Source organism: Salvelinus alpinus, chromosome 9 (genome assembly GCF_045679555.1).
Source record: "Salvelinus alpinus chromosome 9, SLU_Salpinus.1, whole genome shotgun sequence".
NCBI classification, from domain to species: domain Eukaryota; kingdom Metazoa; phylum Chordata; class Actinopteri; order Salmoniformes; family Salmonidae; genus Salvelinus; species Salvelinus alpinus.
In genome coordinates this window covers 14,849,781-14,861,963 of record NC_092094.1, presented here as the reverse complement: position 1 = coordinate 14,861,963, position 12,183 = coordinate 14,849,781, and the positions used below count along the sequence as shown (strand labels likewise).

Sequence of the window (12,183 nt, the reverse complement as noted above, 5' to 3'; positions counted from 1 at the left end):
TGTTACAACATTGCGTCATACACGGGGTTGTTCTGAACAGAATGAGCCTGTTTGTCTATTGTGAAGAAAATTTGCCACGGAACATGCACCTGAATGCACATGACTCTATGCACACCAAAATGTTGTGTTTCTCTGAATTGCCTTGTGAAAGCCTAACACTGCAAGTTAGCATTTTATAACTTAACTAGTCAGGTTGGCAATAGCTTTCAAATGACGCCCACCTGACCCAGATTGCGATTTTTAAAAGGTCCGTTTTTGGATTGTGTAAACCACAACAGTAAAAGTGTCATCAAAAAGAAAGGAGGACCAAAACACTCTTCGTATAATTAATTAAAATGCCTTTATTAGTATGGCATGTTCAATAGAAACAAAGTTTTTTTTAAACCGACGTGTTTCGGCTGCATGGCCTTCGTCAGGGAGTAATTGTGTGAGGGCGAGGATGCAGGGTTGTGATCAAAACAACTACAATTGTGCTTGCTCTAGTTCCTCATAGTTGAAGATGTTTTTTTTATTCGTAAAAGTGCATTGACATTACTAAGAAACTGTGTGGCCACTTGGAAACACCAGTTAGTTCTCTCCCTCAACCTTGTCATTTCTTTGTCTTATGTTGCACCTACCCCACATTTTCCAGGAATATTCTTATGTTAATGAATGTAACCAGAGTATTTTCAGATCTTGTTTTCTACAAAATGCATCAAAAAGCACAATACATGTAAAATGCACATAAAATCAACAGTTTCATGTTTGGACTCTTGGGTCACGTGAACTTGTGTCCTCAACTTTGGTCTAATAATATCCCCATAATCTCCAAACCGTTCCCTTTCAATTACTACCATGCTTACGCATATGATTTTCATTTTCATATTTATTCTGTAAGAAACATTTCAAATTAGTCCTATCCATATATGGCAATTCCCACAAGTGTAAAGGGTTGCCCTCATAGGTAAAAGGACTTGCTAGTTTCCACTACGTCGCAGAATTTTGTTCACCAAGTCCTCTGAGGTTCAGTTGTTATTAGGGAGAAGTTGATGTGGAAAGGAAACATAACGATTGAGACAGCACACAAATGAGAGAAATGTCTGAGGAACCATCCTTTGAATAAGAAGCCTACATGAAAGTCAGATACTTTTTGAGGAGTGACATTTTTGAAAGATGTGCCTTCCACATTTCCACATTCATTTTGAGGAAATAAAGTGAGGGACTCTGTAGTTCGATGGCATGCAAACAGTAACTCCATCTCACCTGTCAGAATCCTTACTAAGGCAGACACACACCAAACACTGATCCCATTCCAAGAGGCAGCGAGTGCAGCGGCAACTGCATACAGCCCTGAGGAATACCAAGCCCTAAAACCCAGATGAGGGTTATAATTCTATACACATGGCATACACATGGAATGCCAAATAGACTTAATTCCTTTATACAAGGAGAATGAATGCTCAAAAATCTACTTAACAAAACGATGGGCAATAAATAGCCGATTATTGTAGTTACTAGAAGCTTGGGAACTAAGGCCAATTCACCAGCTGTGCAGCTGACCCTACAGGCCTGGCCCGTGAGGCTAAATAGCATTCAGCACTCGCTAGCGTCCTAAAATCACCACATAAAAATCCTCTAATATAAAAAACAAATGGGGTCAACAGAAACAAAATGAACAGATCTCTGAAAACTTCCAAATATTCTACATCCAATTATAGCATTGCCATAGCGGGAATTCTAACCTTGACCTACAAATACCAATTGTTGGAAACCCTAGAACCACTACATTTTGCATACCGCCCCAACAGATGACGCAATCTTTATTGCACTCCACACTGCAATTTCCCATCTGGACAAAAGGAACACCTACAGTTGAAGTCGGAAGTTTACATACACCTTAGCCAAATACATTTAAACTCAATTAATCACAATTGCTGACATTTAATCCTAGTAAAAATTCCCTGTCTTAGGTAGTTAGGATCACCACTTTATTTTAAGAATGTGAAATGTCAGAATAATAGTAGAGAGAATGATTTATTTCAGCTTTTATTTCTTTCATCACATTCCCAGTGGGTCAGAAGTTTACATACACTCAATTAGTATTTGGTAACATTGCCTTTAAATTGTTTAACTTGGGTCAAACGTTTCAGGTAGCCTTCCACAAGCTTCCCACAATAAGTTGGGTGAATTTTAGCCCATTCCTCCTGTCAGAGATGGTGTAACTGAGTCAGGTTTGTAGGCCTCCTTGCTCGCACACGCTTTTTCAGTTCTGCCCACAAATCTTCTATAGGATTGAGGTCAGGGCTTGTGATGGCCACTCCAATACCTTGACTTTGTAGTCCTTAAGCCATTTTGCCACAACTTTGGCAGTATGCTTGGGGTCATTGTCCATTTGGAAGACCCATTTGCAACCAAGCTTTAACTTCCTGACTGATGTCTTGAGATGTTGCTTCAATATATCCACATAATTTTCCTCCTCGTGATGCCATCTATTTTGTGAAGTGCACCAGTCCCTCCTGCAGCAAATCACCCCCACAACATGATGCTGCCACACCCGTGCTTCATGGTTGGGATGGTGTTCTTCGGCTTGCAAGCCTCCCCCCTTTTCCTCCAAACATAACGATGGTCATTATGGCCAAACATTTCTGTTTTTGTTTCATCAGAACAGAGGACATTTCTCCAAAAAGTATGATCTTTGTCCCTATGTGCAGTTGCAAACTGTAGTCTGGCTTTTTGATGGCGGTTTGCTGAGCGACCTTTCAGGTTATGTCGATATAGGACTCGTTTTACTGTGGATAGATACTTTGTACCTGTTTCCTTTGCTGTTGTTATGGGATTGATTTTTTCACATCAAAGTACGTTCATCTCTAGGAGACAGAACGCGTCTCCTTCCTGAGCGATATGACGGCTGTGTGGTCCCATGGTGTTTATACTTGCGTACTATTGTTTGTACAGATGAACGTGGTACCTTCAGGCGTTTGGAAGGTACACAGGTACACCTCCAATTGACTCAAATTATGTCAATTAGCCTAAAAAAAAGCCACAGCACACCAACATCAAAACCTCATCCCAACTGTAAAGTATGGTGGCGGGAGCATCATGGTTTGGGCTGCTTTGCTGTCTCAGGGCCTGGACAGCTTGCCATCATCAACGGAAAAATGAATTCCCAAGTTTATCAAGAGAATTTGCAGGAGAATGTTAGGCTATCTGTCCGCCAATTGAAGCTCAACAGAAGTTGGGTGATGCAACAGGACAACGACCCAAAACACAAAAGTAAATCAACAACAGAATGGCTTCAACAGAAGAAAATACGCCTTCTGGAGTGGCCCAGTCAGAGTCCTGACCTCAATCCGATTGAGATGCTGTGGCATTACCTCAAGAGAGCAGTTCACACCAGACATCCAAAGAATATTGCTGAACTGAAACAGTTTTGTAAAGAGGAATGATCCAAAATTCCTCCTGACCGTTGTGCAGGTCTGATCCGCAACTAAAGAAAATGTTTGGTTGAGGTTATTGCTGCCAAAGAAGGGTCAACCAGTTATTAAATCCAAGGGTTCACATACCTTTTCCACCCTGCACTGTGAATGTTTACATGGTGTGTTCAATAAAGACATGAAAATGTATAATTGTTTGTGTGTTATTAGTTTAAGCAGACTGTGTTTATCTATTGTTGTGACCTAGATGAAGATCAGATCAAGTAATATAACCAATTTATGCAGAAATCCAGGTATTTCCAAAGGGGTCACATACTTTTTCTTAACACTGTAAATATAAATTGCACTGCAAATTTCAGATCCAGTTGGGTCTGATACAGACCCGACCAAATTTGGATCTGATTTCCTCTCAGCTCTGACATGTTTTGGGTCAGATCTGGTCCACTTCGGATCCGAACCGAATATTGATTTTCCCCCAAAAATGACCGGTCCTGTTGGGGTCCGGTAGGAATTTAACGGATACGGTTCGGGTCTCCATTTTGGGATCCGAGAAGACCTATACTGAGTGGTCCTTCCTCCCAAAAGTATTTTCTAATCTAACACGCCATGACCTCTGCCCCTGATCATGATATAGGCCTACGCAACCCTAACAGTCTTATTTCACTGGGACTCGATTCCTACCCCTAGTACCCTATCCTGTTATACTGGCTAGCAGTAGCACCTGTACCGAGTGCAGTTGTCCTAATGCTAGCGGTCTCTTGACCCTTAGCTTACTTGATCAGATCCCTCCTGTCCAAGCAGCTCTGGCAACTCGAGAACAGCTCAGTTTTAAGAGCACTGAGGGTCAACTGCCTGGAACGGTTCTGTAGTGCCTAGACGTTCTCCCTAGGCCTAGACGTTCTCCCAGGGCATGAGTCCCCCAAAAAACATCCAAAATTGCTGACTTGACATTTTCAGATTGGTGCCTATTGAAAGCAGAAAGGCGCACTAGAGCGAAGGGTTGGGCAAGGCAGCCATAAGGGAAAACATTGCTTTCTGTGCTCATGTTACTGAGACTGCACACAAGTTCTAAATGAAGGCCCCCATTCCAGTTGGATCTAGCTATACTGTGTGTGTGTGTGTAACCTAGCACTCTGGCACCCTGCAAACCATGACCCATTTTGTATTCTACATGAGTCAAATGTAAACAGTCTGTTGCCCATGTTGTAAATGGTTACTGTTCATACAAGGATTGTACACTGCTAGACATGACCGCCTTGTCGACCTGATAGCCAGCGAGGGAGTCTCACCAACACCACACATCCATAAACATTCTTGTGTAAGAGTAACCTGGTTTGATGTCGATGGTGTGCTTTCCTGTGTGCCAAATACACCAGATGTTGTTGTTGTGGGGGAGGCGAGGGAGGTGCTCATTTTGGAAGTGGGCTGCTCATTTGACGGTTACATGGAGCAGGCCTTTGCTTACAAGCTTCTTAAATACCAGCCCCTCGTAGCACGCTTGGACAGCCTTGGGTGTAGGTGCAAGCTGGTGGCGCTGATATTTGGCAGTCTTGGCCACATACACAGGCTTGCAGGGCGTGGCCTCCAGATTGTGAGCCTGCCAAAAACTAGGGCAAAGCAGTAGGCTAGGTATTGCTCAGTTTCAGCTGTTGTGGGCAGCCTAGCTGTTTGGAGAACGAGTGCCATGCATACAGGGACCTTTGAAATGTTTGGATCTTTTTTTCATGTAAATTTGATTGCTGGATTCAAATAAAGTATTTAAAATGTGTGTGCAGCCATCGTAGGGACAGTATGGAGGACCTATAGCACAGTGCTCTCACACACACGGGACATTAGTATTTACACCAGGATGACACTGCTACTGGATTCGCCAGGCTAGGAGCAGAGATAACATGGAATCTCAGGGTAGGCCTAGATGGAGCCAATACTTTGAGCTATAAAATGCTTGAAAACATGAGAAGGGTTTTCCCCAGAGAATGTAAGATTGTACAGAAACCTTGTAGACTGGCTGTGCCACTATGTAAAAAAAGTATATATAATAAATAAAAGTAAAAATTTGACTGTATTTGTTATCACTTAAGGCTCTAAATTGCAGGAAATTGTGGTTTCAAGTGTTCAAAAACACAATCTGAGTCCAAAGGGGGATCGTACTTACACCTTGTTAAAAAAAACCTGGAGAAAACCCTGATGAGTGTAGGTAGACATATGAGCAGAGTTCTACCAGTTGTTAGGAGCCATGACAAGCAGAGTTCTACCAGTTGTTAGGAGCCATGGCAAGCAGAGTTCTACCAGTTGTTAGGAGCCATGGCAAGCAGAGTTCTACCAGTTGTTAGGAGCCATGACAAGCAGAGTTCTACCAGTTGTTAGGAGCCATGGCAAGCAGAGTTCTACCAGTTGTTAGGAGCCATGGCAAGCAGAGTTCTACCAGTTGTTAGGAGCCATGGCAAGCAGAGTTCTACCAGTTGTTAGGAGCCATGGCAAGCAGAGTTCTACAATCTTGCCACAAAATAATGGCCCAAGTATAAATCCCTTTATGCTTCAACGATAGGAGATCTACAGTTGCTCTTCTGACTCTGCTGTGTGATGTCCTATGGAAGAGTGTGACTCATCTGTTTGAGTGCCATTGCCATGAAGGGCTTACCATTTCCCCACTGCTCCAAATGTTCTTCAAATCCTCCTGCTCACTTGGGATAAGACTTCTTAAACCCTTCTCTATTCTGCTTTCCAACACTTTGAAGGTTTACATTCTACATTTTTGAAGGTTTTGAAGCCAGGTTTACTTGACTTACATCAGCAGAGAGCTGTAGTCTAGGGCTCTGCTCCAAATTGCACCCTATTTTCTATAAAGGCCTATGTGCACAGGTCAAAAGTAGTGCAAGCTAGACGCATGACAAGCTATATGCATGTCAGGGTTCCCTGTTAACAACCATTAGGTCTGTTCTCTCACCTCTGTGCTCTCGACAAAGAGCTTCTTTCTCCTCTGCCATGAGTCACGGTAAGGGAGGGAGAAGGAGGAACTGGTTAAAAGGGAAACTGTCTTTAAAAAGGGGCAATCTGAAATTGTCTTTTTTAGACTTGTATTATAATTTTTTGTCTCTTCCAAATGCACCCTGTATAATAATTTTTAGGCAAGTCAGAACTAATTCTTATTTACAATGACGGCCTACCAAAAGGCCTCCTGCGGGGGGTGGGCTGGGATTAAAAATAAAACATAGGACAAAACACACATCACAACAAGAGAGACAACACAACACTACATAAAGAGAGACCTAAGACAACAACATAGCATGCCAGCATGATTTATTTAGAATTCAAGGCACACTTAACCAGCTTGGCTACCACAGCATTCTGCAGCGATACGCCATCCCATCTGGTTTGCGCTTAGTGGGACTGTCATTTGTTTTTCAACAGGACAATGACCCAAAACACACATCCAGGCTGTGTAAGGGCTATTTGACCAAGGAGAGTGATGAGTGCTGCATCAGATGACCTGGCCTCCGCAATCACCTGACCTCATTCCAATTGAGATGGTTGGGGATGAGTTGGACTGCAGAGTGAAGGAAAAGCAGCCAATTTGTGTGACATTTTTTAATAGAGCATTATCATGCACCTGTATCGAAACAGGGGCAGCATGAAAAAAATCCATGTCATCTATGCACTTAATTAAATAGCGAATGGGGGACGCTTTTCCCCATGGTTTATTTTCATGCCAGCCAGGTAGGCTATGCTCCATTTGTAAATATAAGCAATGTGCTTAATATTAGGAAAGTTGAGAAATATAGTACTCCTAGCCTATAGAAAGATTATTATACTCTTTCTAATAGAGGCCATCAATCTGTTTTCTTGCACAATTGCATAGCCTATTGAAATGTTGAGCAACATGAGCTCTCATGAAGTGTTTGATTAGATTTCCGAATACATTTGTGTCAGAGTGATTAGAGCAGGCCTGGGTAAAGGCCGGCCCAGGGGCCGTATTCGGCTGCGACCTGATTCAATACGGCCCGCGGAATTATACTCAAATCACAAAGAATTTGCGATAGTCAAGTTTTGAAAAACGTATTTGATATTCAAATTAAAAGCCCAATGAATACTCATCCTTGTGTAATGACTTAACTCCCATTGCTTGTGGGACATTTATTTTGAAGGCACGTATAAAAAAAACTGCACGAGGACAGACAGTGACTGACAGACTGACACACGTCACAGTTACAAATAGTAGCTAGCTAGAAATTGCGCAGAAATTCGTTTTTCAAAGTAAAGTATAAAATGATGTTCAGCCTTGTCAAAGTCTTCAAGGGAAAATGACTCCTCCTGACCCGCCAAGTAGAAGCCAACAATCTCACCCACCTTCCGAACACTACTAGTCTGTTCCTTATCAGATGACCAGCAGGAGAAGTATACATCGTTGCTGTGTGCTTTGAACAGTGAGCTTTCTCGTCATTTTGAGGATTCAAAGTGTTGGAAAATGACATGCTGTTGGTTTCCTCTCCTTTCACCTTCAATGTGGATAATGCTCCCACTGACCTGTAACTTCAGCTTATCTATCTTCAGTCTTATGCAGTGATTGGAGAACTATTCAAAACAATGTCACTGACGAGGTTCTATGCATCTCTCGATAAACAAAACTTTCCAAAGATTAGGAGTCATGCTCAGAAGATGTTTGTACTGTTTGGGTCAACTTATGTATGCGAACAGACTTTTTCAGGGATGAAATATAACAAGTCAAAACACAGATTATCTCAAAATGACTCTCACCTCTCAGCAATCCTGCGCATAGCGACATCAGAAACTATACCTGACTTTACTGCTCTAGTCAATGTCCATCAGAGACTTCACTCCTCACACCGATTGAGTAATGTAAAATGTAATGTTGAGATCTCTTTCGTGTTTTTGTGCATTCCCCTTAAGAGTTCTGTCCGTGGTGCTGAATGCACAGTGTACGTTTCCCTCCGTGTAGTTCATTGCATGTTTAATAATGAAAATACCTAGGCCTGGATTAGAGGGACAATAGAGTGCTGAGTACCAGGCAGTTAGCAAGTTTGGTAAGCTACTAATGACCATCAGCAGCATCAGAACTTGGAGAAGCCTAATTACCATGACTAAACGGTCACGTGGAATTTGACTGCCTTCATGACTTGTGACAGCCGGTGTGGCGGTAATACAGTCACCGCAACAGCCCTACCTTTATGGACTTCAAGAAATTCAGACTTAACCCCATCCATCACGATGGCCTGAGTTCTGTCACTAAGATAATCATGAAACCAAGAACAAGCCTCAGAGCTCAGGCCTATTGAGGACAACTTATTCAATAAAACAACATGATCAACAGTATCAAAAGCTTTTGACAGGTCCACAAACAAAGCAACACATTCATTTGAATGTCTAAAGAATTGACAAGATCATTAACAACTAAAGTGGATGCTGTAATAGTGCTCTGTCCAGGACTAAACCCTGATTGCAGTGTTGTAGTACTCGAGACCAGTCTCAGGTCCGGTCTCGAGACCAGTCTCAGGTCCGGTCTCGAGACCACATATTGAGTGTCTTGGTCGTCTCGGTGTCGGATACAAGGACTGACCATCCATGATATCCAAATGATAGTTTTAACATGTCTTGTTTGTTTTTTTCAGGCTGATTGATTTACATTCAAAATATATTTTAATATATACACACATACAGTATGGGATATCATGGATGGTCATCTCCAGCCTCATCACTCAGCTGTTTACCAAATCAGTGGCGGGTTGACCTTTGCCATTGTTGGAACTGCAGATTGCCCCATTGAAGAGGACAGTGATGTTTCTACACTTTTCTTCACAGCAAGTCATTCACACCACATCATGCATTGTTGAGTCAAGCATTATTTTCTCATCCACTCATGGCTTGAACTGAACTCGCTTCATATCCACTCAATTGCGCTAGTCTTCTATGGTCCACTGACATCTTGCTCCCAGGGAAATGCCCAGAGACATGTTTTGCATATAGAGGGGAGGAAAGGAGAACTCAAAAAGTTGAGAACTGTTATGTAATAGTAATGAATACCCCTGCCATATATAATATGAGGAACATACCATAGACAAGGTGGATGGGGAAGAGGAACTAAAAAGGAGCGATATAAGAACAAGAGAGGATGTTGTTGAGCCACTGCTCAAGAAGAAGACAGCTAGTCCTACATATGCCTTCTATCCAACACAGGAGGTTGGTGGTATCTTAATTGGGGAGGACGGGCTTGTGGTAATGGCTGGAGTGGAATGAGTGGAATGGTATCAAACACATGGTTTCTGTGTGTTTGAGGTCATTCCATTTGCTCTGTTCCAGACATTATTATGAGCCATCCTCCCATCAGCAGCCTCCACTGCTATCCAAGATAGAAAGGTCACATTATTAACATAAGCTAATGTTTGGCCCACGTATTGGATTTACAGAGAAGAAAAAGAAAATAGGCTAATGTACTGAAAGTGCTAGTACACTGTACATCTTATTTGTGTTCGTGTAATAGGTCACTCGACAACTGGGTCATTAACATTGCTTTGGATAGGTTGCAATGCAACCAAGTTGGCCTACGCATTGAGGCACTGCTGCCACCCATACGTTAACACATCCTCAGCTCGGCCCTAGTCCCTTTAAAGCAGGGTAGTCAAACTCATTCCACGGAGGGCCTAGTGTCTGCAGGTTTTTACTTTTTCCATTCAATTAAGTCCTAGACAAGTTGAGGGGAGTTATTTACTAATTAGTGACCTTAATTCATCAAGAAAACCCACAGAAACCCAGCCCTCCATGGAATGACTGACACACACTTGCTTTAAAAGGATACTGTGAGATTCTGGCATCTCATTGATCGAGACTGGTGGTTGTCCAGCCCAAAGTGCTGCATGTCATGTGCATGACTTAAATCAAGCGTCACCTGTCTTGATTAATGAGAGAAGACAAAGATACTCTATGATGTTAGATTACTTCATGGAGCAATTTTTTAAATTTTATCTAGAGTATATTCTAAATTCAAACATTCCCCCTGCAACTAGTCAGAGCTTAGACGACACGGGGACTATCAAATCGAGAACTAACAAAGTATCTCCGTGTAAAGGTTGGTCGAAAATGTGCTGCTTTACGGCTATATAGCAGCCTGTCACAGCTAATGAGAACCATTTGATGACATTGGCTAACAACTGGGCTGCGTTCAGTATGGAAAAAAACTTACTGCAATGTGCAATTAAACGGAAACGGTGCGGTCCTGAACAACCAGTTTCCCTTTAAATAAGTCACGCATTGGGTAAGTTCATTTTACATAGCCGGTGCCCCGGGTAGGTGTAGATTTCACTTATTTTTCTCTTTTTGACTTCTGTTTCATTCCCTTCTCCCCCACCGTTTATTACAATAATCTAATTCACTTCTTTTATCTATTTTACTTTTTCATTTGACCTGCACTGTTGGAGCCCGGAGCATAAGATGTTCACTGTACCCTGGAATGACATATTCGTCCCTGTACATGTGACTAATAATCTATCTAAACGTTACCTGGCTCTCCACTCCTCAGCCAGCCAGCTGGCCTACTGAAAGAGCATTCTTCCATCTATTCCTCACCACACTCCTACAGAAGAGAAAGACAAGCAGCTGAGACAAGGAACCACAAACAAATGTCAAATTTGACATTAACTATTGAAATCATATGACTAAGATGGCTATCACTCAAACCAACAATGACTTATTCTGACCTTCTACCAAGTGGTTGTTGAGTGTTTACTGAAATCATAAATGGCATCCAAAAATACATTAGCCATGTCACCAGTTACATATGTGAGTAAACACTAAGCATTTCATAATCATATAAACGAGCCAGCTACCCACATTCAGACATCTTTCAATTGTATGCCCTTATTTTATTACTTTAGGACAGCTAGCTAGAAACACTTTATAAAAACACAGTTACTGTTCCAAATATGAGATATTACTTCTACTCTGTTTAGTCCTGTACTAGTGGCTTTACTAACTGGGTTTAGGAAAATTACAAAGCAACATTGAATTACCATACAATCTGGCTCCATGCATGTAGAAGCTAGTTAGCTAACTTAGTAAAGAAAGACCATTGCATTTGGAACATAGCTTTGCTAGTTAGCTAAACTAGCTGACTAACTAGCAAAGTTAGCACCACAATATGGAAACTTTGAAAGTGTGGTTAGTGTCCACACTCAGTCAATACACATAAAACGGACAGGTTGAATTGCCTTACCTTGAAATTAGTTATTTGAAAGCCAGTGAAAACACTATCAGTTGCATTTTCTTACTAAATTACTAGAACTAGCTAGCTTAACAAACTAGAGAAGAAATGTACATATATAGCCAAATATATAACATTTTCTCCTTGATCTATCTGTGATATAGCCATGTCTGTCTAGCGATACTGTAGACGTGTCTGCCAGCATGCACAAACTAGCTAGTTTAGCTAGCAAGTTAGTAAGCAAGTAACGTTACATACAACTTTAAAGTCATTAAAATAGCACGTTCATGCAAGAATAATCTCACCTTTGGTCAGATTGTCGCTGTATCTCAATGGCACTCTTAAAATGTAAACCAAATAAGCATCACAAAGAACCAGACTATCCAGAAGTAAGTCCAAGACCAGGCGATGGTGAACTTGAGTTGCTACACTAAACCTGTCCCATCTTCAACCATGATACTCTGGGCTCACTCTTTAGTACCTGTAAAATTCTCAGTGTTTCTGGGACTATAATACCATGCCCTGTTTTTACTGTATGATCATGTGTATAGCTATTGT

At 41.7% G+C, this 12,183-nt stretch overlaps 1 protein-coding gene across 6 annotated transcripts in view; it reads right to left on the bottom strand.

Moving 5' to 3' along the window:
- Positions 1–12,084, bottom strand: part of LOC139584363 (suppressor of tumorigenicity 7 protein homolog) — an 88,026-nt gene extending 75,942 nt beyond the window's left edge. For 2 of the 6 annotated variants that reach the window (XM_071416089.1, XM_071416091.1), the window contains exons 1-2: positions 11,931–12,083; positions 10,926–11,021 (exon numbers count right to left, since the gene is read on the bottom strand). In XM_071416089.1, the coding sequence (XP_071272190.1) occupies positions 10,926–10,980 (55 nt within the window). In that variant the 5' untranslated portion in view covers positions 10,981–11,021; positions 11,931–12,083. Of the gene's footprint in view, positions 1–10,925; positions 11,022–11,930 lie in introns of all 6 variants that reach the window. The other 4 variants (XM_071416088.1, XM_071416090.1, XM_071416092.1 and 1 more) reach the window with 2 other exon arrangements.
- Between the last annotated feature and the right edge of the window lie 99 nt (positions 12,085–12,183).